General features: G+C 43.1%; 1 protein-coding gene across 1 annotated transcript in view; it reads right to left on the bottom strand.

The window, feature by feature from the left end:
- Nucleotides 1-25,575, bottom strand: part of pcnt (pericentrin) — a 34,047-nt gene that overhangs the window by 6,580 nt on the left and 1,892 nt on the right. The window contains exons 2-47 of the mRNA XM_068580181.1: nucleotides 24,213-24,389; nucleotides 23,691-23,807; nucleotides 22,564-22,713; nucleotides 21,566-22,455; nucleotides 21,109-21,468; nucleotides 20,356-20,764; nucleotides 19,706-20,116; nucleotides 19,396-19,614; nucleotides 18,908-19,003; nucleotides 18,607-18,750; nucleotides 18,035-18,263; nucleotides 17,748-17,827; nucleotides 17,350-17,638; nucleotides 16,993-17,093; nucleotides 16,194-16,305; nucleotides 15,826-15,952; nucleotides 15,446-15,565; nucleotides 15,287-15,365; nucleotides 15,057-15,161; nucleotides 14,546-14,657; nucleotides 14,414-14,454; nucleotides 14,192-14,326; nucleotides 13,818-14,064; nucleotides 13,551-13,701; nucleotides 12,871-13,324; nucleotides 12,566-12,763; nucleotides 12,358-12,429; nucleotides 11,675-11,779; nucleotides 11,253-11,405; nucleotides 10,431-10,577; nucleotides 8,705-8,865; nucleotides 8,144-8,316; nucleotides 7,849-8,021; nucleotides 7,606-7,768; nucleotides 6,926-7,168; nucleotides 6,203-6,435; nucleotides 5,748-5,855; nucleotides 5,447-5,467; nucleotides 4,835-5,071; nucleotides 4,580-4,753; nucleotides 4,174-4,326; nucleotides 3,327-3,506; nucleotides 2,196-3,221; nucleotides 927-1,097; nucleotides 580-769; nucleotides 35-369 (exon numbers count right to left, since the gene is read on the bottom strand). Of these exons, the coding sequence (XP_068436282.1) occupies nucleotides 35-369; nucleotides 580-769; nucleotides 927-1,097; nucleotides 2,196-3,221; nucleotides 3,327-3,506; nucleotides 4,174-4,326; nucleotides 4,580-4,753; nucleotides 4,835-5,071; nucleotides 5,447-5,467; nucleotides 5,748-5,855; nucleotides 6,203-6,435; nucleotides 6,926-7,168; nucleotides 7,606-7,768; nucleotides 7,849-8,021; nucleotides 8,144-8,316; nucleotides 8,705-8,865; nucleotides 10,431-10,577; nucleotides 11,253-11,405; nucleotides 11,675-11,779; nucleotides 12,358-12,429; nucleotides 12,566-12,763; nucleotides 12,871-13,324; nucleotides 13,551-13,701; nucleotides 13,818-14,064; nucleotides 14,192-14,326; nucleotides 14,414-14,454; nucleotides 14,546-14,657; nucleotides 15,057-15,161; nucleotides 15,287-15,365; nucleotides 15,446-15,565; nucleotides 15,826-15,952; nucleotides 16,194-16,305; nucleotides 16,993-17,093; nucleotides 17,350-17,638; nucleotides 17,748-17,827; nucleotides 18,035-18,263; nucleotides 18,607-18,750; nucleotides 18,908-19,003; nucleotides 19,396-19,614; nucleotides 19,706-20,116; nucleotides 20,356-20,764; nucleotides 21,109-21,468; nucleotides 21,566-22,455; nucleotides 22,564-22,713; nucleotides 23,691-23,807; nucleotides 24,213-24,389 (9,771 nt within the window). The remainder of the gene's footprint in view (nucleotides 1-34; nucleotides 370-579; nucleotides 770-926; nucleotides 1,098-2,195; nucleotides 3,222-3,326; nucleotides 3,507-4,173; nucleotides 4,327-4,579; nucleotides 4,754-4,834; nucleotides 5,072-5,446; nucleotides 5,468-5,747; nucleotides 5,856-6,202; nucleotides 6,436-6,925; nucleotides 7,169-7,605; nucleotides 7,769-7,848; nucleotides 8,022-8,143; nucleotides 8,317-8,704; nucleotides 8,866-10,430; nucleotides 10,578-11,252; nucleotides 11,406-11,674; nucleotides 11,780-12,357; nucleotides 12,430-12,565; nucleotides 12,764-12,870; nucleotides 13,325-13,550; nucleotides 13,702-13,817; nucleotides 14,065-14,191; nucleotides 14,327-14,413; nucleotides 14,455-14,545; nucleotides 14,658-15,056; nucleotides 15,162-15,286; nucleotides 15,366-15,445; nucleotides 15,566-15,825; nucleotides 15,953-16,193; nucleotides 16,306-16,992; nucleotides 17,094-17,349; nucleotides 17,639-17,747; nucleotides 17,828-18,034; nucleotides 18,264-18,606; nucleotides 18,751-18,907; nucleotides 19,004-19,395; nucleotides 19,615-19,705; nucleotides 20,117-20,355; nucleotides 20,765-21,108; nucleotides 21,469-21,565; nucleotides 22,456-22,563; nucleotides 22,714-23,690; nucleotides 23,808-24,212; nucleotides 24,390-25,575) is intronic.

Here is a 25,575-nt window from a genome sequence, read left to right as displayed (position 1 = left end):
GGGAAGCATGTGTGGACGTTTTACAACCACATACTTTATCAGTGTCCAGTGAGTCGAGCATGGAGAAGTTGTCAGACACTGACACAGAGCCTGGGGAGTGGGTACTCTGTGTGGTTGGATCTGGTGTGATGGTCCTGGAGTGTGGAGGCTCCATCGCAGCCCTGGGTGATGTCTTGACCTGGTGGAGGTCCAGGCCTGTGCAGTTCAGAGTGCTGAACTCTGACAGACGAGAGCCGAGAGCAGAGGCATGGAACCGTTCCGGGATTCTGTCTTCGGCGCATTCGAGTCTCCTTAAAACCTCCGGCGAGCTTAGAGAGGCATCATCATGAGACACGCTCACAACGTCCTCAAAAGCTCTGTGGGAAATATCTGAAAGATGAAGAAAATAAAAGTTGTCACTATGAGAACGTGTTTGGATGGCACAGAGGTAAAAGGTTGCCTGAGGTGGTTTAGACCTCCAATAGCACTACAGGGCAGACAAGGACGCACATGCTAAATAGGCGACTGTAACAGTGGGAATGTGCAGAATCTGAAAATATAACAGCAGAGTGTATGTTTGCAACACTGCTAAGTGCTCACCCTTCTCTGGGTATCGTTGCTGGTGATGAAGTGAGTCTTGCTGGTGACAGTGTTGTCTGAGTTGCTGTAGTTCTCTTTGCTGATAGGATAGTTCCTCTTCTTGCACAGCCAGGTCTTGTTGTAAACCTCGCAGCTCCGCATTCAGCCGTTGGTTATCAGTCTCCAGGTCGACTAAGGTACGGTCTTTGGTCTGGACAGACAGATTAATAACATTTAAAGACAGCTGTCAATACAGCTTATTACACTCAATCCCGTATCACCATGATTTCAAACCCAACAACAAACAGTGGACGAGTACAAAAAGAAAGATTAAATCTTACTGCTTTGCAATTCATATAGATTCCCACCTGTCTTTCCTCGTGTAGTTTCACAGCCGTCTCCGTACTCTTACTCAGACCCTGTTTCACCGCAGTCAGCTCGGCCCTCAGAGCCTGATGCTCGGTCTTCAGTCTGGCGAGTTCAGCCTCCCTCTGTCTCAAGGCAGCGTCGGCTTTAGCCAGAGTCACCTCAGTATGGGTCTGAGACAAAGGGAAACATTTCCATTAGCAGCCTTTCTTAGTATTCATGAAATCCTGCATCCACATACCATATTCAAACTTCATAGCTTTCAGTTTTTTCTGCAAAAACTCCTGCTTACATAAGAGCAACAACTGATTTGCAATGAAAATACCTATTTAACGAGTACCACATGTACTGTGTTTCAACTCAGATTCATTCTTTCACATACACTGCAAGAAGCCTTTTTAGTACTCAACAGCTAAATTTGCTACAAAAGAATATCAACTAACCAAAAACAGGCTGTAAAGACGTGCAGCAGCCGAACAAATGCTTTGCAGCCTCCATACATTTCAATAACAACTTCTCCTTACCACATCCTGCGAAGTTATAAAGAAATAAAAACTCAGTGCATCGCAGCTAGAAAAAACATAAATAGATAAAAATAAACCCAACCGCCAACAACGATTTTCCTCCTGCTTCCTTGTTTTAATCCGACTTCCTCTGTGTTAGTAACAGTCTGCCGTCTCTGGAGTGACGCTGTGATGTGACGCGTTACGGCAGTTAACTATAACCAGATGTGGTTTCGCCTGCAGTTGCTAGCATAGCTGTACGTCCGTGAAAAAACAGGAACAGGAAGATATTTGCCGTCTAGACTTGGGGCCTGCTGATACAGCTTAGTAGAAAGTCAGACCCTTTAAACCTGCAGCACAGGCTGAAGAAAAATAATTGTTCTGATTCTTAACGCCTGATTAAAAAAAGCAGTCAGTGCATTTACCACATACATTTAAGTAATATATATTCAGAGTTGCAGTAAATTAAAATAAAAGGAAGTGTCACTGCCGTTTATCCATCCATCCATTTTCCACCGCTTATCCGGGGTCGGGTCGCGGTGACTGCCGTTTACTTAATTTATACTATTATATATACACTGCCGTTTATCATAGCATAAATTAAGTAAACAAACCTTTTAACACCAACAACATCTGATGGACTTATTTATTTTCTAGATATTTATTCCCTTTATCGAAAGGCCTATACTTTAATTAAGAAGTAAAAAGAAGGTTGCAGCTATGCGTTTGACATTTTATTGTCCATTTGCATCTTGGATTTATACTCACCAGCACTTCCTTTTGAGCATCTTCTTGACATGTTTCTGTCTCTTTGAGGCGGCCCGTCAGGTCCTGGATACAGGCTCTCATGGAATTCCCTTCCTGCCTGAGCCTTTCAATTTCCTCCTGGAGTTGCCCCTCCCTCTTCCTCAGTGCCTCACATTCAGCACTAAGCTCTCCCATCTCAGTCTGGAGGGTTTTCATCTTTGTTCTTTCTAAAGCAACCAGTTCCTCCATGTCCACCACCTCGGCCCTAACCTCCTGGACTTGTCTCTCAAGAGTGAGACTGGTTTCTCGAAGGACTTCCATTTCTGTTTGCATTTTCTGGTCTTTTGATTTTAGAGTCCCGATCTCCATCCCGCTCTCCTGTTCTTTCTTTTGGAGTTCCATAACCAGAGAGCTGAGGTGGGCGTTCTTCTCGTGCAGTGCGCTCATCTCTTTGGCTTGAATTTGGCAACTGTCCCTCTCCTCTTCAGATAGTTTCCTCTTCTCCATCTCCTCTTCTTGCTGGGCTCTGACTTCCTCCAGCTCAGCTTCTTTGACAGCGAGGACACCTTGAAGTTCATCTGCCCTCTCCCGCTCAGCTGTCAGCCTCTTTCCGAACTCCTTCCCGTGTCCTCGGTAATCTTCCTCCTGGGTGAGTAGTAATCGCTCCAGTCCATCTTTCTCGGCTATCACTGTCTCCAACTGAGTCTGGAGGCCCTTGAGACGAGATCGAAGGGAACGAGAGGAGGCAGAATGACTGAGACTGAGCTCATGCTTCAGGCTGTTGGGTCCACCCCTCCTCGTTTGTTCATGTATGGTTAAGTGGTCAGGTTCGGGGCTGGGAGCCGGCGAGGGGTTGATGCTGTCACCATCCTGAGAGTCACTGACTTCATGCAGGTTTGGGCCCAAAGTGGCGAGTTCTGCCTGCAGTGTGCTGATGACTTCATGAAGGCGCTCCTCTTCCTCCTGCTTGTCCTGACGCACCCTCATGATTTCAGAGTGAAGGTGTTCCACCTGCGAGCGCAGATCCTCAAGCTCAGCCTCCAAAGCCTTTTTGTCAGAAAGACAAGAACAATTAATGTGACAATTATATTTTTCCTCATAAACTGTGGGCACTTCCACAGCGTCTGCATGTCTGTGTGTACGTATTCTCACATTGTTGTCCCTGGTGTTCTCCAACTCCTGTTCCAGTTTTTGGAGCTCATTGTTGAGCTGGTCGATCTCATGATTTTTCTCCTGGAGTAATGCTGATGAGAGAGTTTCTTCTTCTGTGTCCTCAATCTCGCTTTGCTCCTCCTGCTCCTCCTTCAGTAGGATGAGAGCGGACATATTTTCCTGCAAGCAGAGTTGTACAAATAGTAGTTCAATTCTAAATTATACTATACTTTTTAAGTTAGAGGTTTATTTTTAGCAGCCCACTGCTCCTGCTAAGGATTCGTTAAATGCAGAAGACCCATTTCATGTATGTATATAATATGACAAATAAAGTTGATTTCTTTCTTTTCTTGCTTTATTGGTTACGAAAGAGAGGACAAACAAAATCATGAAGAAAACATATTCTGGGGGGAAGATTATGAATAGATAAATGAGTACTCAATTAGACTGTAAAACGTACACTGTAAGGGATGTTTATGATGGATATATTGGACTAAACTGGTCAAAATTGATTATTTACATATAATCCCACAGACTAGACATTTAAGTATACTTCTGCATTCCCAAGTTGAGCAATTCTCTCCTTTACATGCATATTGTACACCAGGTCAATTCATTTGTAAACACAAAGCTATTCATCTTTTTCTTATGGATATGTAAAACACCACCAGTGCATTTCTTATGAAGTATTCATCCCTCCTATATTTAAGTTCCTACTGGTTACTTAGGTAGTTTAAAAAAAAACTTGAATGACAGTTTCTAGGATGTTACGGAAAGGGGCATCTACAAAATACATGAAAGTAGTTCTATAAAGGTTTTAAAACAAAAATAATGAAATAGCACTGACCTTTAGGGCAGCAATCTCTTCTTGGAGCTTGTTAACCTGAGCTGCATTCTGATTGGCTAGTAGCTCCAGCTGGAGTGAGAGGTGTTTTAGTTCAACCTCTTTGAGGCTCAAGTCCCTCTGCACAGTCTCCAGTTGGCCAAGCAGGACATCGACCTACAAAAACATAACATTACTTGTTAAATAAAGACAAAAGACTCAACCTAATTTTTGCTGGTTGGTCAAAAACGCTCGGCTTATCAAGAAAGTTTCTTGCCTTTGTGGTCACTTTAAAAAAAGATTAGTCAGGCTTGCAGACACATTTGTGCCAAAAGGTGGCAGTGCAGCCAAATGTATCAAACAACTAGAACGCATAAGCACAAATAATCTTAGCTACCAAACACTGGCTTTGGGTAAAAATCGTACAGACCTCTTGCTCTTTGCTTTGTAGGCTCTGTTGAGCAGTGTACAGGGCATCGCTAAGCTCCTGAGAGGGGTCCCGTGTGTTCTCATGGTAACAGTGTCTCGTCTCATCCACTTTGGACTGAAGGGCGGAGATCTGAAGCCTGTTCGACAGCTGCTGCTGCTCCAGTGCCTGCTTATCCTGACAAAAGGGAGTACATTTGTGAGAAAAAGAACGACGGTATTAAGTAGTATTGCTAGTTCAGGGGTTCAGTTCTCTTACTTGTGTGAGCTCCTGTTCCCTCAGCTTTGCTCTTTGGAGCTCTTGCTCCAGGTGACTGACAGATCTATGACTCTCGGTGCTGCTCAGCAGTGCTTGCTCTAGTTCTCGGATTCGCCCGGCTAGCTTGTCTATCTCCTCATTGCGTTCTGCAAGATCGCGCTGAGCTTGCTGATTGGCTGCAAGAATGGAAGCGTGGTCATCTGTTTTGTCTTTAATGATAGCTTGTAGACTCTCCACCTGCAGAGACATGGGAGGGAGGGGGGTTCAATGTTTTAGACGGCAAGTTTCTATAGTTTTAAGTAGAGTGAAAACTACATGATTTGGAGGTAAAGAAGCCATTCTGGATCTGCAGCCGCTGGTATTGAACATGGAAGTTAAGCCATTCCAGAGAGCAGTGACATGGAGATGAAAGACAAAGGAAGTTCCAAACAGAAGCAAATGAATATTAACAAACAAAGGATTAAATGGAAATGAATGGAGAACATGTATGACAAGCACATAAGCAGTGGAAATTGATCTACGGATGAGTGCATGAAAATAATGATGTACAATACACACCATGCATAAGAGTCAGAGGAGCTAAGAGGAGAATGCTACAGTTAGATTTCATACCTGCAGAACCAAGTCCTTAAACTAGAGCAATCCGTTCAGCATAGGGATAAACACATGGCAAAAGTCAGGCTCATCACACGACAAACAATGCGTTCATCACTTCAACCTCTGCAATGCATTATTTCTTAATCCCATCATCAATGCCATAGACACTCATCTCAAAAACACATCAAAAGCACACAAACTGCGAATGTAATCCACTCTTTAGATAGAAACAGCATTTTTGAGATTATGTACAGATGAGAATTATTACTTGTGAGATGTTACTGTACACACACTCTAACAAATGAATGGGCCTCACCCTGTGTCCTTTGTTATCCCCGCTGGCTGTCTGTTGGAGTTGGGCCTCCAGCCTTCGGATCTCCTGCTGGAACTCGTCTCTCTCGTGTTCGCGCTCCACAGCTTGCTCCTGAACGCACAGCGACAAGTGATGTGAAAGATTGTGTCGGCGACTTAAAGCAGCATCATGACAAATTCCCAGCGAGGCTCAAGTAACACTCGAAAGCAAGATTGTAATTGTGTTTGGATGACTATAAATATTTAGTTTGTCCCTTTTTTAATATACAAAGAACTACATGAAATTAAAAAAAAGAGATATTTTAAGCTAATTTGTATTCATATCAAGGTTCATAAACATTTTAGCCAATGGATTTTCATGACTTGTATAGACAAAAAAACAATTTTAAGAGCCAAATAACCATTTTAAAATTCCATGTCTTTTCCAGGTTTTCCATGAACCCTGTTGTAAAAACTCACTTCAATAAACTGCCTGTCATGTTTCAGCTGTTTCTCAAGTGCTTGGACGCGCTGGCTGAGGTCTTCAGAGTGGGATTTGTGGTGCTGCTCTGTCTCCAGGCCTTTTGTTTCCTGCTCCTCCAGCTCCCTCTCCAGAGCCCTGAGGTGCAGAGACAGAGAGCTGTGGTCCTTTTCTGCCTGCCGCTGCAAGTCCAGCTTATCTTGGGTTAACCGCTCCGTCTCCGCTAGTAGAGCTAGAAAAATAAAAAAGGGTATGGTTAGAGCAATTGTTTCCATGTAAATAGGCATTTTAAAAAGGCAGGAAGATGTTAGAGGGGTTAAATACATACAACGATTATACATCCTGTGCCTTTGCTCCTGGAAAGGCACTAAATGCATTCACTTTGACAGCTCTGAACAAGAACATTGTGTAAGAGGTAAAAAAAAAAAAAAAGACACAGCACTCAAATGAGCCTTTGCTACAAACTACTGGCAGTAGTACAAACAGCAAACTCACACAGCACCGCAAATGTACTGCATATTCATCCCCACCCCCTCATCACACTCTCATACTCCACTCTGACCCACAAACCTGCGTCAGGATCTAAATTGAGCCAATGGCCTACGGAGAGAAGACAAATCTGAGCACAGACATTATTATAAGTGTGCGGTCAAGCTCACAAAAGAGGTCATGTCACATTTTATGCAGACAGAGATGCATGATTTGATGCTTGCGCCGCTCACCTTTCTCCCTCTCCCCCAGATCAGCGGAGAGATGCTCCTTCTGCCGCAGGAGGAGAGTGTGCTCCTCACTGAGCTCCTGATGCTTCAGTCTGAGGTTATCCAGCTCCGTGGGGAGGCCTTGCAACTGGTGCAGCTTCACCTTCAGGTCCTCCAGCTCCTCCACTAGCCTTTCCTCTTGTACCTCCTTCTGCTGCAGAGACTCCTCTAGGATCGCTTTCTCGGCCACATAGCCCTCCAGAAGCCCTGAACACAAGCAAAGTGATGATGTTTTGTTAAAAAGGAAAGATCAAATTGTTTGTTGTTGTTGTTTTTTCAAGGAAAAGCAGTGAAAATATTCAAAGTAATCAGGCTTCCTTTCTCAACAGTGAATTGAAGCCGTTAAGTCCCTCTCTTGAAAGCCAAAAAACTCCATTGACAAACATAGTATACATACAAATCTACTTTTGCATTGCTAACACTAACTCAGCTATTGCTAGCATACACATTATTAATAACCTAATTGATTCGCTATGTCACTGCTTCTTGCAAAAAGAAAACAGATGAGTCGACCTTTATGTTTAAACTTTAGTACAAGAGGCAGAGGAACAATGGCGTGGCAACAGTCAGTGGAATAAACTAATGTAACTTGGCACCAGAAGATGAGTCAAGTGAAGCAGAGGCAACGAGTACATTGTGCTCACCCTCTGCCTTGTGAAGTTCTAGCTGGAGTTTATTCTTCAGCTTCGCCTCCTGATCGAGCTGCAACAATAGGAGCTTGTGGTGCTCAATGAGTTGGGCGGAGTCCTCTCTGCCCTGAGAGAACTTCTCCTCCAGAGAAAGGTGGACATCATGAGTCTGCTTCAGCTGGAGAAGTTAGAAAATCATGATTAGTAGAAAGCCAACAATACTATGAAGAAGAAAGCAGGGTTTCATGTGGATTTTACCTGTGCGTTGGCCTGGTTGAGCAGCTCCAACAGCGTTTCAACAGTGCGACGCAGTCGGCTGCAGGCATTCAGAGCCGCTTCTTCTCCCCCAGGATTGATCTGCATATCTGAAACCAGCAGGCTCTCACAGAGCAGCTGGGTCAGCTCCATGTCTTCTGAAGACTCGTCTGCAACTGAAATACCTCCGATAAGTCAAAATGAATCATTGCATTAATGCAAAAAGAAATGTATTGCACATATTAAAAAAAGCCTGAATAACGCATGCAACTTCAGAATGAATGAAACGCAAACAAACCTGATTCTTGTGCCTCTTTGTTCCCTGTTGAGCTCCTCTGACGGGTCGCCTGCTCAGATGTTTTGCCTCTGGCACTGATTTTTTGTCCAATCAGGTCTTCTGTTGTAATGGTGCTGCGAATCATCTCAATCAGCACTTTCCTCAGGTTTTCATTGGCCTTGTGCAGTTTACATCTGGGAAAACAAAAGTGCAAACTAATTATTCGCTACATTTGACTATAACGTCAAAATATATTCTCACAATACAATCTCAAGTAAAATAAATAAATAAAATTGAAATACAAATGTACAATTTATGCCACAACATCCCAAACTAGTACCAGCTTCACTTGTCATGGCAGAAAGGCAGTTTTCACTAAACATACTTTGGGTGAAGGGCACACTGAATCTGTAGTAATCTCTACAGTCCATTGACATTAGCTTGTCAGCTCATAAATTTAACAGAAAACCTACAAGTCACATGGTAATATTAACCAATAGCTGGTGTTCTCACCATTATGTATAAAATCCCCCCCAGCTGTAAACGCTACAAACATGGAACAATGTCAACGACACCACTTACCTTTCCGCTTTAGCAGTCTGCAAGTCGTCAGTGAGCATGTTTAGAAGGTTGCATCCCTCCTGACTCTCTCGCTCCCTTCGTTGGAGGAGAGTGTCCAAAGTCTCCATCTCTGCACGCTTCCCTTCTAACTCCCCTTGCAGACAGCCAACTTCTGCTCGCAGCTGGAAAAGGTTGACATAGGTAGCCGTTAATTCTATCAACACTAAACACACAACATTACCTGCATCTCTCTCACCTCGGCTATGACTTGTTAGAAAACAAAACATCCATGTGCGCAAATGAGAGCCGGAAACACCAAATCGACACTCAAATTATGAAAAGAGAAACTGTTCCAACTGAAGACCTCAAAGACTGGCTTAGTGCCATCTCATTCTGTTTGTTCGGAGCATCACATAGTTTCTAAAACAAGAGAAATAACAAAAATCGCATGGCTGCAAACAAACTATCCGTGCCAAGAGCATGACAAAAGCAGAAGGCACGCTCTGCCTTCAAAACGGAAATCAAAACCAGACGTTGATCGTCAGAGAAATCCACCGTAGCCAGAGGAGCACCAGAACTATGTTCAATACATTCGCTATGAGACAAAAAAACAAAAACACAATCCTTCTCTATTAAAACCAGCCTATAGTTATATATACACACACTCACACACTGGCTGTTGTCCGGCAGTCAGCGAGTGCAGAACTTTTCCCTCAATCAGACGCTCTCTCTCTCTCCAGGTCTCTCACCCGTTGTTCCTCGGCCTCGTCATTCTGTCTCCCTCTCTTTTCACCAGGTCTTCCCTCTCTTTTTCCCTCTCCCTCCCATAAAACACCTCTCATGCAACCACCTGCCTCAACCAAACAATGGAGTTGCCCTGACAACAGCACCCTCCCGGCCTCTCTTAAGCTTCCCTTTGCTAACCTCATGGGTGGGGGGTGTGTTAATATCTCACTATCAGGAGCCGAACCAGGAAGGTGCCATGGAAACAAATGCAGACGCACAAGCCACATTAATGCTGATTGTGCCAACAAGATCGATAAAGGATAACTACCTACATTATGTAGGTAGGTATCCGATAGCTAGTATGAACTCATTCATGTTCTAATAAAGCCCAAAACTGTCTTTTGGAAAACTAAATGTCAGCTTTACGGGGTATAGCCACTACCTGATTAGTAACTAAGGGGATAGTAAACTATTAGATAAAGGTTCCAGTACGTTTCACATCTCCACAACAACCAAACAAATGAAACGTTGCTTTAATGAGGCAGAATATCACATAAGAATGAATAGAAATAGACATAAATTAATGAATGTTGGAGAGAGAGAGAGAGATTCTCCAATCTACAAAAAAGTCAGTATATACATTTCCTGCAGGACTACAACACTACACACAAACCTGATTAGAGTGGCGTTTTAATGATATGATAATCTTTTTAACAAGATGTCGTCTCATGTGAGGTAAATCTACCCTATAGCATTGTTCTTACTTCACAGGCTGTCTATTTTGTGTTTACATTTTTCGAAGTCTACATAACTTCTATTCATTTTCATTATTTTTTTTCCTTTGAGTGTCAACACCTATGATGAAACATTTTTTTCAGGCCCGTCTAATCTGTCCCCAGCAAAGTGAAGCTACTGGTGCCAGTTTATTCATGTTTATTATTTGGACAAAGAACATAATGTAAAACCGATGCAAATGCTCAACTAGGTAGGGACTGTATGAATGTATGCGTGCGTCAAGTACCTGGGACACCACAGTGTCCAGTTGCTGCAGCTGGACAGTGAGCTGGCTCATTTTGTCCGTGTAGCTCTGCTCCTTCTCCTCTTGTTCAGATGTGAAGCTCCGCTTCAGGTCCTCAAGCTCCGCCTCCTTCTGCTCTTCAAATTCAGTCTTCAAAACAAAGCAGTGATGTTGGTACATCAATTAAAAGATTCAAATCACCATCCTACAAAAACTGCTGTTGGCTCATTTGTTCCTCATCTCAAGAGATCTCTGGCCATGTCTCACTGGCTTAGGGCTGACGACTGGCTTGCACATTTCAGATGGTCAAATGCCAAATGCAGTACCTCCAGCCTTAAAACCTTCGGCATCAGAGGATAAAAAGCTTAGATCCATCCCATTTGGCCACTGTAGATTGTGGCAACACAAACGCACCCACAGCCCAGCGCACAGTTTCAGAGAGACAGACGGACAGGAACACTTCTACATATATGATGATGGTGGGATTATGTGGAAACTGGGTTTGAATAAAGCTTCAGTGGGACACAGTCCAACCAAGAGCTATGGAATGAACTGGTGCAGCTGGAGCTTAGAGAGGGCAATGCCACAACGCGCGCACACACGCACAAACAACACAGCTCTCCATAATCCAGTCATATTACATAATGATGTTTTAAACAGACACTCAAAGTCAAATAACTACATAAGAAAAGATCACATTTTCCAGATAAAATGCGTGATTATATCGGCAACATGGTCGAAAAGATGCTCAAATACTAAAGAACTTAAACGTAAGGAAGCGTTGAAGCTATCCACACTCATCTTTTTCCTCATTTCCTCTTTTACCTTCAGTTGATTAATCCTGTCCTGCAGTCTGTCCTCTGATTGGGCTTTGAGGAGCTCCACCTCTTCTAGGAAGTGCTGTCGTTGCCTTAATGACTCCTCTTCAAGCTCCCTACGACATGCCTCCAATTCCCGCGCAGACACAGCCCTCAACTCCTGGAGCGGTCACATGTCATGAGTTTGTTTAATACCAGAAGATGTAGTTGGGTCAAATGTTCAGATTCTTAGTGCTTCTCACACAAATACACCGCCGTGAAATATGAACAATCATTTTGTACAATCCCTGCAAGAGCCACTAAACACAACTGGATGAGCACTGGATGTCAACTCCCGCTGTAAAGAAGACACATTAAAAAACACACCAAGAGGTAGCGTGTCGCTCTCTTATGCTTGACACACACACAAACACACACACACACACAAACCTGTAGCTGGAGTTGTTGCTGTGCAATGAGTTGCTCTTTCTCAGTAGTGTAGGTATGCGAGAGCTCCCGAAGAGCAGAGCTGTGTTGTTGCTCTAGTTCCAAAACCTGAGAAAAGTGCACGGGATGCAAACGTTAAAACACGGATTGGAAAGTCAACATTAACCAACCATAGTGGAGATTTTTATTATCACTGATAACATAAAAGTTATGATTAAATTATTTATGAATCGAATTGCAATAAAAACAATACTACCATTAAGCAGCACTGCTCCTGAATGTATGTTTAATTACCCACGAAAGTAAAATACATCCTTGATTCATAGTTTATTGTCTCATCGTAAACACAGTCATACAGCCCTGCACGAGTCATTAGTGATACAATCAAGGGAGCGCACTCCAACTACTGAACAGCTTCTACTCTGTCACACATGCCTCTGCAAAAGATAATATTTTGTATCATTGCATTTCAGGAAATGCTGTTTCAATTCAGGAATGATGGCAAATCTGACATAATGGTGCGTTCATGCGCAGTAATACGTAATGGCCATCCACCACTAATATATTTACAATCAGAAGGACTTTTTTCTTGTTGCTGCGGCTAGATAATTAATTTAAAAAAGACATTTTATCAAATCAAATCCACAAATTCAAACAAAACAATCAACATTAGGGATGATTGGTACCTGCTTCTTAAGAGTCTCCAAGGCTTCACAGTGTTCAGTATCCAAGGCCTCTTTTTGAGCAGCCAGCTCAGTCTGTAAGAACAAATTGTTAAAAAAAAAAAAAGATTGTTTTATATAAACTATATCTGTATTATAGATTTGCATTTCAGCTTATAGATTGAATGACTGGTTGGTGGTCTATAGGCATTAACCAAGCCCTAATTCTGACCTTGTGAACGTGGCTGAGCTCTGCCGCCATGGCACTAAACTTCTCCAAGTGCACCTGAGCCAGCTCTCTCCTCAGTTCCTCCCTGACTGACAGCTGCTCTGCACCATAGCGCTCCATTATCTGCTCATGTTGTGACTTCTGGAGATTCAGGTCTCCAAGACGTCTCTCTTCAAGTTGCACCTTTTCATCACGCAGCGTCTGTCATTTAAAACAAAACAAAAAATAAACACATTTTTAAATAGGAATTTGAAAGTAGTTCTAAATCCTAAACTTAAGGTTTGCGATTACAAATTCTGTGTCCTTACTTGCACTTCCTTCAGGTACGTGGCCTCCAAAGTATCCATATTACCCAGCATCCTCAATTCCAGTTCATCCCTCTCTTCCTGGTGTTTGCGAGTCAACTCAGCTTCTAGAGCCTCCAGCTGAGCCTGATTGGTCTCCTGAAAAACAGCCTCCAGACTTGCGAGGTCTGCCTCTCGCTTGGAATCGAGGGCCGCTTCCAAGGCGACAAGCTCAGCTTTGTGTTCGGATTCACGTTCAACGGCCGTCGCTGGAAGCTGATCTCTGTGACTGGCACCGAGTGAGTCTTGTTGTGCTTTGTGTTTGGCATCGAGTGCGTCCTTCTCTTGGGCGTGCTCGTTCAGAAGTGTTGCTCTCTCGTGTTCCCACTCAGTTTGGTGCGATTTCTTCAGCGCTGCCAGAGAGAATTCCAATTTTTGGGCCAAATTCTGTTCCAACGCTGCTTTTTCCTCGTGAAACCTGAACACAAAACAATGTAATGAAAATAAGCCCAAATTTATTATCACGGGTCATGAAGATGATTTTATTGTGATTTCAGAAAGAAAGAAAAAAAGAACACACCAGTCCACAGTGACTTGGTGCAGAGCATTTAGTTGTCAGACCATAATAGCAGCCCTGTAGCTGATACGTTTTTCTCAAATCAATGATTTAAGACTTAAGGATCTTGAGTCTTCATAGAGCTCACCTCTCTTGGGCTTGCCGTAGCCGCTCTTCACCTTGCTCCTGGAGGAGAGCAGTAAGCTCCTTGATTTCTGCAGCCATGCAGCTCTTTTCCCTTTGTCGCTCCCCGTCGTACTGGGCCTCCAGTCTCTGACGCACCACTAGGACCTGTGGGCCTAAAAGACAAACGCTCCATGTTAGAAGCTAATGGAAAACCGCTACTTCTCCCGGGAAGCTATAATGAATCGAGAGTCTACTGAAAACCCATGCGAGTCTTCGAAAAAGATCTTACTCTCATCATTAGCCAGTGCCGTCTGTAGAGACTTTAGCTTCTGCTTCTCTTCGTGAAGTTCTGCTTCCAGGCGTGACCTCTCCTTCTCCGTCTCTCTGCGAAGGTTTGACTTTAGAACAGAGAGTTCGGCGTCATGCTTCTCTTGAAGCTCCTCTCTCAGCCTCTTCATCTCGTCCTGCACATGCACCCTCTCCTCTTCCAGAGCGTCCTCGAGATGAACGAGCTCCCCAGCAAACTCTTGTTTCAGCTGTAGGAGTTGACAGGAACATATACATAAGGTTTAGAAATTCCCACATTGTATCAATATACATGCGCTTCTGTATAACTTTCAGTATATTTGCACCTTTCTAGTATGCTTGTTTCGGAGTGAGTACCTTTTGTGTGTTTCTTTGTATTTCTGCATCATGCTGTTTACTCAAGGCAGACAGTCTGTTCTCCAGAGTGTGGATGATGCTCAGCCTGGACTGCAGCTCCTCAGTGTGATACCACATCCTCTGTTCTACCTCCACCTATTTAAAACCAACACAATATTGCATTATTTGGACCAAAAGATGTAATTTATTGTTTTGATTATCTGAGCTTTTCTCAAATCTCACCTCAACCTGCCGTGCTGCCTCCAAACCAACTCTGGTAAGCTCTGACAAGAACATTTGAGGAGACGTTACATAATTTTGGAAACTTCTCAATACCACATTTGTATTTTGTGTGTGCGCGCGCGTGCGTGTCACCTTCTAAATGACGGTCAGAAAGTTGAGCTCTGATCTGCTCCAGCTCCAGGGTATGGCGAGTCCTCTTCTCCTGCAGCTCTTCGTAGTAGTGGTCAGTAAGGTCCGAGCGCGCCTAATGCACAAGTAATGATGTAAAAACAAGTTAATGTGAATAAGTAAGAGTACTTAACTGCTGGTAGAAAGGTCAAAATGTTTTGGAAACCCCGTCTGGCCACATTTCTCGGACGTTGAAAAAGGGTGAGGGGGTGTCTGACCATTTCGGTAACTTTCCGAAAATCGACACCCACTTCACGCCTGGTTAGTCAGCTGCGCAACGTGCAATATTAAATGTCTTGCTCTCTCGCGCTCGTCAAAAATCTTTGGCAACTATTTCTGTCACATGTAATAAAACTAAATGCACGCTACGCACGATCACTATGAATGACTTCCAATACACACTGTCTGTAAATGTGCACTGTTGTTCCATATTCAAACAGGCATTGAAGTTTGAAGGAATGAGTTTGTGTCTGACCTGTCGCAGCTCTTCCTTAAAGGAAAGAGACATAGAAGATTGTAGGTTGGCAAGCTCCATTGTGTGATTCTCCACCAGCTGAAGGCGCAAACAATCAAGCGCTTCCTGAGTCCAAAATAACATGACACAAAATCAACACATTTAAAACTGCTCATTACCACACATTAATCTACATACAGAAGGTCTTCAAAACATAAAAAAAAATGTTTCCTCACTTAGTATTTACATACCTTGTGTTTGTCCAGTTTGAGGTCAGCATCAGAAAGCACAAGATCACTTTCTTCTTCAGCTTGGCCTTGAGATATGAAACTGAAACGAGAGCACAATGTACCATCATTATAATAATTTAATCGAAGTTTGTATGCATCTGGCATTATAAACTGATCTACCTGTTATCTGCTGTTTTGAGCACGGATTCTTCTAAGGCATGTTCAACCAGCCTCAGCTGAAGCAGAGCAATTTCTTCTCTGTAGCTCTCCTCTGATGCCCGCAATCTCTGCTCAAAGTACCTAAAGGAGCATGAAAGTAAAGAGTTGAGAATTTGCATGGGGTCAGAAAAAGGGTATGAACAGGGACAGTCGACAGATAATTGACCAATATTGTAGACTGTGTCCAAAACAAAACCACAGAAGGGCTAAACCATGAGTTTTAATATCAGTTTTTGTTCTAGACATCACATTTCAAAGCTGGAAAGGCAAGTAGGCGGTGACTTTTGTGAGAATAAATGCATCCAGACTGTGTGCCTACGTGCCGGTTTGGGCTCTCATACCTCCTCAGGCTTTCCAGCTCAGCCTCATTGTGCTCTTTGATTTCCCGCTTCTGTTCATTAAACTCTGTCTTCAGGCGCTCCATGTCTTCGACACGAGATGAGCGAGCGAGCAGCTGCTCCTTCAGCTCTGTGAGAAAATAAGGTTTGAGAGAGACAGAAAAGGTAAGTGCACAGTAACAGAAATTACAAACATGCAGTCCACTTTCCTCTGTGTGTCATTCCACATCACAGACATCAGCCATTGCCAGCAGCCAGGAACATATTTTCTACACCTTGTTCATGGAACAATTTAATTGTGAGTATTTAAATACATGCAGTAGATTAAAATACAGCATTGTCAAGCAGATGTCAAGCTGTGTAAATCTCACCTCCCAACTCTTGGCGGCTGGCCCTCATGCTCTCCAGCTGGGTCCACAGCTGACCTACTTCTTGTTCTGACCTCTCTTTTAGTGAGGACTTCTCCTCTTTAAGGCGCAAAACCTGATTTACAGAGAGGAATCGTTGTTACAAGATGAACAATTTTAGAATGTTGCATTTCCATTAACTAGTTTGGGGCACATAAACTTGGCTGCGTAGTTTGGCTTGTTGGTACAAAAGGCTACGCGTCATACAGCTGCAAACAGCCAGGAAACAGAGTAGAAGGAGAGGTTACAAACTGGAAACAAAACAAGTCGCCTTGGCCGAGCCCTGAGATAAAAATGGAGTCTTAAGGAATTTAATTGGGCAAGTTATAAGTGATACTTGTGAGCTAGCCTGTCATGTTTCATGTTGTTGAAAGATGAATAAATATCGGGTAAAACAGCAGAAACAAGTGTCAGTCATAATGTTTAAATGCTCGCTACCACAGATTATATTCAGCGAAGCATTTCCAGAATTTTTTTGACGCAGCATCTATTTTTCAGTAAAGGCAAAAACCACCTCAAGTGAGCGTAAAAACCTTTACGCGCAATTTAGGATGTTTTAACAAAAGTTTCGTTACATCTTGTCTTATTCGATACTTAAAAATGTGCGTACAAATATGTGAATGGAACCACAGCTGCTGTAAACTTAATGTATTTTGGATTTCAATTTAAAGTTTTTCTATTACTTAATGCTAGGGCGTGAGGACTGAAATGACAAATAAGTGGTAACTTAACAACATGTTTTTGTGTTTTTGAGTGAACTCACCTCGAGGTGCAGTTGCTGTTGCTTTTCCTCTAGGTGGAGTGCTTGCTGCTCTTTGTCCTTCAGCAATGCCTTATTACTAGAAACCAACTCCTCCACTGCACCTAAGCAGCAAACACAGTGAAAAAAAAACATACACTTTACATAAATTAGAAAACAAATATCTCAAAACTATAATATTGGCAGACACAAATTAAGTAGTCTAAAAAAATCTGAATGAAAGTCAGAATGATAGTCTATATTACTTTGTGTATTTCCATGCAGAAGATGATTCCAATTGAATGTTTTCCTTATTAAAATAATGAATTTTGATTTGGCAGTCTTAGTGAGAGTAAGCAATGGGGAGGGGAGGCAACTCACAGGCAGCAGAATCTCTGTCAGCCCAGGCTTGTTTCAGCTCCTCCTCCAGTTTCTGGTTCTGCTCCCGACTGGAGGCCTGGAGTTCCTGGAATCTCGCCAATGACTCACGCAGCTCTGCCTGGGTCTGGGATGAAGCCGTCTGGGCTTCAGTTAGAGCTTTGTTGGTGTGGTTGAGGGAGGTGCGGGTGCTGGTGAGCTCCGTCTGGGTGGCAGTAATGCTGATCGGGGTCTCTGAGACAGACGTCTGGAGGTTCGACTCAGCTTCCTTATTCCACTGTGACCGTAGAGCCTGATGACCAAGATGAATTAAATATGGCAAAACTTCCAAAATATGCTAAATAATTAAAAAAGCCAGTACATATGTTTAAATGGATTTCAAATCACAGTAATCAAATGACCTGCATCTCTTTGGCCTGCTCTTCCTCCATGGCTGCTCTCTCCTGGGCAACACGAGTCTCCCACTGCTGCTTTAACTTATCTGAACAAACACAACACATAAAAAGATTCACCCACGTCAAAGAATTTGAAGGTTACATCTGTAAATGTGCTCCACTTTGCCCTGAACATGTTTCTGAAGAATGAGAGTGACTCCCCCACATTCATAATGGCACACATGTTAAGTGTACCTACAGGCACTCGTAAAAAAAATAAAAAAAATAACACTGACTGAACAACTGAAACTCACTCATGTCTTGTTGGTGCAGCTCACGCAGTCTCTCCTGCTGGTCCTGGTTCTGCCTTCTGATCTGGTCCAGTTCTAACTGATGCTGAGCCTGCAGAAGTGCACTTTCCTGAACAAAGGTCTCCCTCATGGAGGTCTGGACCTTGGTGAGAGACGACTCTTGCTCGAGCGGGGACATGTGGACGTTGGTCAGACACAAACGCAAGGCTTCAAGCTCGCTGTTCTTTTGCACCTAAAGATAATGAAAAGTATAAAGTAAAAAGGTAAATACAAGTAAAATGTGCATCAGGTTTGTGGTACGGTTTTGTGCTAGAGCTTTTTTTGAGTCTCGTAGTGACTGTGTGTTTGGGATAAAAGGCAGTTCTGTGTGTTTTATACATATCTACATTAACATTTAACAGCAAACGTGATTCCCATGTCAATTTAGCAAAAATATGATTAAATTCCCACAGCCCGAAAGTCATTCGAATTGAAAAAATTGATCTTGACTATGAGGTAAAAAGCTAAGGAGAAAGATATAAGACCAGGCTGAAGATGTTTTGTGCTGCATGCTCACACAGTATATAGCAATATACCTGCGCCTGCTGCAGTTCAGCCTGGTGGGCGGCCTCCATGCTCTCCCTCAGCTCCAAGGACACCTCCATCTTCAGGTGACTAAGCTCCTCATTGTGTTTGGCAGTCAGCTCTGAAACCATCCTCTCGTGCTCACGCTCGGTCACCTGGGGAAACACAGAACGGTAGAAGTGACAAGTTGAAAATGAGATCCAACATAATGTAAAATGTTAAATAACTTAGAGACGGGATATTTCACTGTAGTACGTCGAGCTGAGAGGGAAGCGTTTGCCCGGGAGTATTCAGACTCATCAATTTGAATACCTGTTTGATGAGGCTGATCTGTCTCTTCTGTTCTTCCTCCATAACAGCCTTCTGCTTCACCAGTTCTAACTGCAGGCGATTGTTGGACTCAGAAATCTAAGAATTTATGGAGAAAAACATGTCAAAGAAATTACAAGACTAGTGCTGTAAAGTCGTATTTATATTTTATGAGGATGAATCTGTATCCAGTTACATTCAATAATGTGATTTTTCCCTACACGTTCATGCAGTAGCTCATGAGACTTTATTCATTTTATTTTTTAAAGCTCTCGCTTACAATGCTAAAAGAAAAAAGCCTTTTGAAAAGGGTTTTGAGCTATGTAGCGAACTAAGACGCGACAAATGCAAAAATAGTCAATGTGGGTTTCAGCAGCACAAACTCTAATGTTATGCAGCATGTATTATACCGGTTACATAAATATATAATACACACAAAAATAAGTAAAGGGAAGCAATCGTGGGGTTGTAAGGACGTTTTTAAATCCCACCTCTTGTTGATGTTTCTCCTTCATATCTTTCATCTCTTGTTGGTGAGACGCCTTGAGCTGTTCTGTAGCCTCCTCAACAGCCACAAGCTGCTTCTCCAGGAGAGCCTTCACCTCCTCCTGCCTCTCCCTCCTCTGCTCCTCCAGGTGTTGCCTCACATCCAGGATATCTTTGTTCTTCTCCTGTATCTCTTCTTCCCATTTCTCCTTCTCTTCAACCAACTGCAAAACATATTCGTCCATCATTTTAATCTCTTGGCAGTAGTTCCAACAAAGCTAAATAAAACAACTATTATGACATTGTATTTCTCACCTCAACATCCTTTGCTCTTAGCATGTTCTCAAACTGCTCCAGTTCCTCCTCTAAGACTTGTTCCATTTTCTTAATCCGGTCATCCATCTCTTCCTCTCTTCTCCTGTGCTCCTCTCTTTCATGCGCTGCCTTGGTTTGGGCCTCTTCCAGGTTGGACAGGTTTTGTCTCAAACACAAGATCTGAGACTCTAGCTCCTTCTTCTCTTTCTCAGCACTGTCCAGACAGCCCTGGCTCTTCTCCAGCTCTTCCTGCAATCTCTCCACTTCTGTTTGAATATTTACAAACTGTGCACGAGTCGTTTCGAGCTCCTTTAATGTTTCGTCCAGTGTCCTTTGACCTAATAAGGCTGGACTGGTTTTGTGCGTCGTTTTTGTCTTCTCCAGCTCCGACATGAAAAGATCACATTGAGCCTTGGAAAAAGGGAAATTTATTTTAGCTTTTGTACATTACCGTATAGTCATTTTTCTTAGCCATTCATTGTTTCCGTCCTTTTAAACCTTGAAGCACGAGCAAATGACTGCAGCTGTATAGTATTCCTCCCATTTATCATAATTGAGTTGGGGGGAGAAACAACAGCTGCCTACAGAGACTAGTATGTTTACATTCCTATAAAACTGTCAACACAAACCTACTTATCATACTGGTGTACCTGTAGTGTTTCCAGCTGGTTGTCATCGCTGGGCTCTGAGCTCTGTTTGGCAGAGATTGCAGGCTGTATTATCTCCTGCAGAGACAAAAACAGCAGCTCCTGTTGCTTTTGATGAGACGGGATGGCAGCCTCTTTCTCTTGTTCATTTTCTGGACCCCCTACAAGTTTACTTTCCACTTCTGAAGGAGAGATAGCAGGAACCAGCAGGGAGGTTTCTGCAGCCTCCTTTCCCATCAACATTACTGCTGTCTCTTTTCCTCTTTCTTCCATTAAGGCACTGAGTTTGTTCTTCAGGTTGTCTTGATCATGGGCTTTCAAGTTCAACTCCTCCTCTGCATGTCTCCTCTTATCCTTCTCTTCTTCAAGTTCCCAGAGCGCCTGCTTTAGCTCTTCTGATACTTGGGCCCACCTGACCAAACAAAGATAGTTTAAAACAAGTTATCAAGTCGTTTCAAATTGGAGAAAACCTTTGAGCAACTTATTCAACGGTAGGGTCACTTTGCATAAGATACTTGTAGATGAATTTGAAGAAGAAAAAGAAAATCAAGTTAAAAGATTGGAGGAACTTTCATTATTACATTTAAGGGAAGCTATTTAGCAGTGGCAAGTGTTTTTATAAGGTGGAAAATTTAAGACAAAATATAAGTATGTGAAGACCAAGAAATACTTAATATAAAAGATGAAAACTTAATACAAACACGTCCATCAGGAGGAAAAGCAAATGAAACCACATTCCCTAATTAACTTAATTACCTGCTCCTGGCCTCCTCCAGCTCTTCAGCACTGTTAATGACTTCCTCCTTTAACACATTCAAGTCCCTGTCCTTGAGAACCAGCTCCTCACGGAGGTCCCCACACTGCTGATTCAGCAGTTCTTTTTCCAGGTCAGTTTCCTCAAACTGCTCCTCGGAGAGTTTACTCATCTCCAGATCGCCGGAAGAGGAGTTGTGGAGCCTATGAGATGGAGACTGAGGGTGAGAATTGCTCGCCACAGGAATGTCAGGCGAGCCCTGTGGGGTAGAGGTGTTGTGGAGGTTGACGCTTTCTTCGAGGAAGCGGTTTGAAATTGACAACAGAGGCTCATCTCCCAAGACCTCACTGTTCAACTCAAAACTGTAAAGAGAGGCACAGAGACAAATAAGGGGATTAAACTAGCTTAAAAAAAAAGAAAGAAAAATCACATACAAATGGCAATTAGCATTTCTCTAACCTGTAGTCTGCAGAGAGGTCCATCTGATTGCAGTGTTCAAAGCTTTCATTGACCAATGAAGATGCTAAGAGTGCAGGAGGAGCTGAAGACAGGTAGCGCTCCATCAGAATATCCTCAGGTAGCGACATATTTATGCCGTCCTCCACAGGTCCGCTCTCCAGATTGGCCTCTTCCATGCTCATCTTTTCCTCACAACTAAAACCAGCTTTCGCTTGGTTCTGCCGATTTTTAGAAGCTTTGAGTCCGATAACCTCTTCCTCTCTAAACTTCAGTTCTTTCTCCCTCGCCTCTAACAGCTGCCTGACTCCCTCCAACTCCTCTCTGTGCTCCTCTCTGAGCTTCTGCATCTCCTCCTCCTGTCTCTGGAGACGGCGCGCAGAGCTGGCCACCTCCTCTGCGTTGTCCTCCTGAAGCCTTTTCTTCAGCTCGAGCACTTCTCTGTTCAGCTTCTCCTTCTCCTCTTTGTACTGCTGCATCTCGAGACACTGAGTTTGGAGTAAGCTTAACTGAGTCTGAAAGTCTTGTAGCTGTGCCACCCGTTCTTTTTGCTCCTCTTCCCTGCCTCTCTTCTCCATATCCAGTAAAGAAAGCACATGCTGGTGTTTCTCCAGCTCATCCACTAGTTCGGCACGTAAGCGTTGGCTGTTCTGCCTTTCTTCTTCAAGCTCAGCCCTTAATTTGTGTAGAACGGTGGCGTTTTCAGCATCGATGATCAAGCCTTCAACACTTAATTGGGAGCCAGGACCTGCACTCCCCGATTCCTCCAATGGTGCCTCTTTCTTATGATGCAGGTCTGCATCTTGGGAGCACTGGCCATGCTGGTGCTGTTGTGGGGTGTTGTTGGCTTCAGTCCCCGACTGGCTTTTGATGCGCAGAAACTCGACACTGGTCTGTGTGAAAGATATTTCAGAGAATATGCAAGTTCAGATGCTGTGCACATGACTAAAAATATGCACTTCACTATTCAACAATAAGATTTAGCTTTGAGTGGCACGTACTTGCTGGAGCTGTCTCTGTAGTGACTGAATCTGTCCAGCAAGTGACTGTGCCTCCAGTTGAACCTGGTCTCTGCTGGCGAGGGCGTCCTGCAGGTTGGAGCTTAGCCGAGCAATTATCTCATTACGCTTCTCCACAGCCTGCTGGAGCTGCTGCAAGTGCAACACATGTATAGCTTGGGTTTTGTATAAGCATATACATCAACATAATCATAAATACAAAAACCTAAAGAGTGCAAAGTAAGACAAATGTCCTTGTTAAACGAAGACAAAACTATTTGCTTAGTTTCAGAAGAAACTGTATACAAAAAAAACATTTTAAAACATCTAAAACAACGCAATTTTGAAAAAAACAATGATTGTGATTATTCTGACTGATATTGTAAGTGCAATATGATTTGCAAAAGGGAACGTTACTTTTTTACATTATCAATGAAAACCCTTATTAAAATAATTATGGTGTCATTTCTGCAGGGCTCTGCACTTAACAAAGACTCTTGCTTCTAAATATGATGAATAGGCCTGGACATTTATTTAATATCTAATGGTATTTTGACACATTTCACCTTTAACAATTATGTATGAATTGCAGTAGGCCATAACGATTAATAAGAAATAAATTGAAAGTGAATCAACTGTGCAGCCCTAACTTTAGGCATTTAAAACATGTCCACAATTTGAAACACCTAGTTTAAATGCATTCCTCTCAACACAGAGCTATGCTGTATTTTTAGATCAGTGCAGCCAAGCAGCCATGTAGAAGAGCAGACAGTTACATTCCCCATGGGTTGCTGATGAAAACAAAAAACTCCAAACAAAACCCTCATACATTTCACCAAGCAATGTAAACAGGAACACTGACTTAGTAGTAGGTTCAGACACCAGTTTACAATGTGAGAATTCGGAGTCTGAGATTATAATTTCATGACATTAAACCCGTCTTCATGCCTTCCGTTTGCTCGTCATATCGAGTCGTACCTAAGCCCAGGTGAGTCTTCAACAGTGACAGCCAGATAAAGCCACAAGGAACTACATAGAAGACATAAATGTATCCCAATGCTTCAACATGCACTATAAAAAATGCTATCATACCCTGAAAGCAACATATGTGTAAATGTTAAACTGTTTACCTTGAGCTGCTCTTTGCCAGTGAGTGCAACTAGTTCGTTGTCTCTAAAATCTTTCACAAGGGACGATCTTCGCTCCGGGGTGGGGGGCTGATCCTCCGGTTGTTGGTTCTGGGGTCCCTAAAGGATTAAATAGTTTTAGAATGAAGTTTTTTTTTTATTTGTCATTTTAATCCATGTGTAATACGCTTTCCCTTTTTAAAAGAGGCAGTAAAGGGTGCCGCAGTTAATCCCAACCATGTTGCTATGACAACATGCCCCACAGGCAACATAATGGTTAGTGACCCATTTCTTTAATGTATGTTAACGGAGCAGGGGGCACGGACCACTTGGTAAAACATACAGTGAGCAAACTAAATTAGACAAATACTGGAGGGCAGGCAGTGGGACCCATGAACAGTCCTGGGTGATGCAGTAAAGCAAGTTCTGCAATGAAAATGACCAGCAATGGTCCATACAAATCAGATTTCTTCAGTCTCTATTAATTATGCATGACTGATTATCTTGATGCAGTTAGCGGTGTACCTCATGGTTGGTCTTCTCATCCAGTTTCGCATCATTGGCTGAGGAAAGTGTTGGTTTTACGGGGCGGCCTTGCGTTGCTCCGTCATTCTGCGAGACAGCCTTGCCCTTCCTCTTCTGCGTCTTTTTCGGCGCCCCCGCACCGTCGCCTTGCGCCCGCTTCTGTCGGAAGCTAGCAAGCTGCGCAGGAAGGACAGTGAGAGGTAGACGGACACGTAGGTCAGGACCACTGAGCACCACCACACTATCAGCATGGTGCCACTCAGGGGTCACGGGTGAGAGAGAACTGGAGTCCAGATTTATCTTAGTTGAAAAAGTTATAAAAGTTTGAAATCATTATGCAAAGTATAAATACATAAGCGTACAAGTTGTTAATAGTCCCCACTATGGAAAAGAAAATAGATTTGGCAGCGCTTATTTTGATAGGTCAGAGTTGAGCAGCAAAAAAGACAGTGCCCAATGAAGCAAGAAGAAATCCCAAACTCATAAAAAAAATAGGCTACACCATTGCCTGACAATGTCTCCAAGTTTAAATTAAGGTGACGATGCTAAATATTCTCAAATCTCCAGAGAGCTCCATCAAACCCATGAGAACGGCAGATTTTAGTGACACACATTAGACAGCCTCTCAGCACGGCAGAACAGAACAAGGTTTAACGATTTCTTTGAGTATAGATCCATGTCTGACTTTTTTTACGTGCCAGAAAATGAAAAAACAAAGTAAGAGATGAAGAAACTGGTTGACAAGAGTTTTTTGAAGGATCACAAAATCCGCCGGGTAAAAAATTAGACACATCAAGAATTTGAACTCATAAAGTTAATTCCAAGTGGAAAAACATCATCCCCAAACAAGTCCCAGTATTTTGCTTGAACTCCAGGGGGAATGATTTGGTAGAAATCCATCTCAGGCAGTTTCTCTTTGCAACACATTCCTCTTTTCCTCTCTCTCTCTGCCGATCCCTCTTCTTTAAGCAGCTTAAATCAGATTACAGCAGTCCACATTACAACAGAGACCCTCGTGAATCCCACCATCAATAACTGACAGTAAATCACCGATTTCCTTCCTTGCCGGTGGTCAGACCTGTCAATTCTTTCTCATCGAGGCAGTTGCTCTAATGTCCAGATGTCGATCTTGCAGTCTGTGGGCACCGGCACACTGTAAGAATCGTCTCATCCTAAAGCCAACGTACAGTGCAGAGGGATCCACAAACTCTCTACAGGAGCTGGCATGTGTCTAGGCAAAGGGAAGAGGGTGGAGACTGGGAGATGCATTCACGTGGAGGAGGAGACAGGGCTTTGTGTGTGGCAAGCAGCATCAGTGTGCCTGCTCAATGCAAACTGAGATTGCTCCACACCGGGAGAGCTA

This window comes from Clinocottus analis, unplaced genomic scaffold, assembly GCF_023055335.1.
Source record: "Clinocottus analis isolate CAN_PGR_092001 unplaced genomic scaffold, fCliAna1.0.p SCAF_17, whole genome shotgun sequence".
NCBI lineage: Eukaryota > Metazoa > Chordata > Actinopteri > Perciformes > Cottidae > Clinocottus > Clinocottus analis.
Note: the sequence above shows the minus strand (reverse complement) of the source record. Positions and strands in the feature narration are given on the sequence as shown.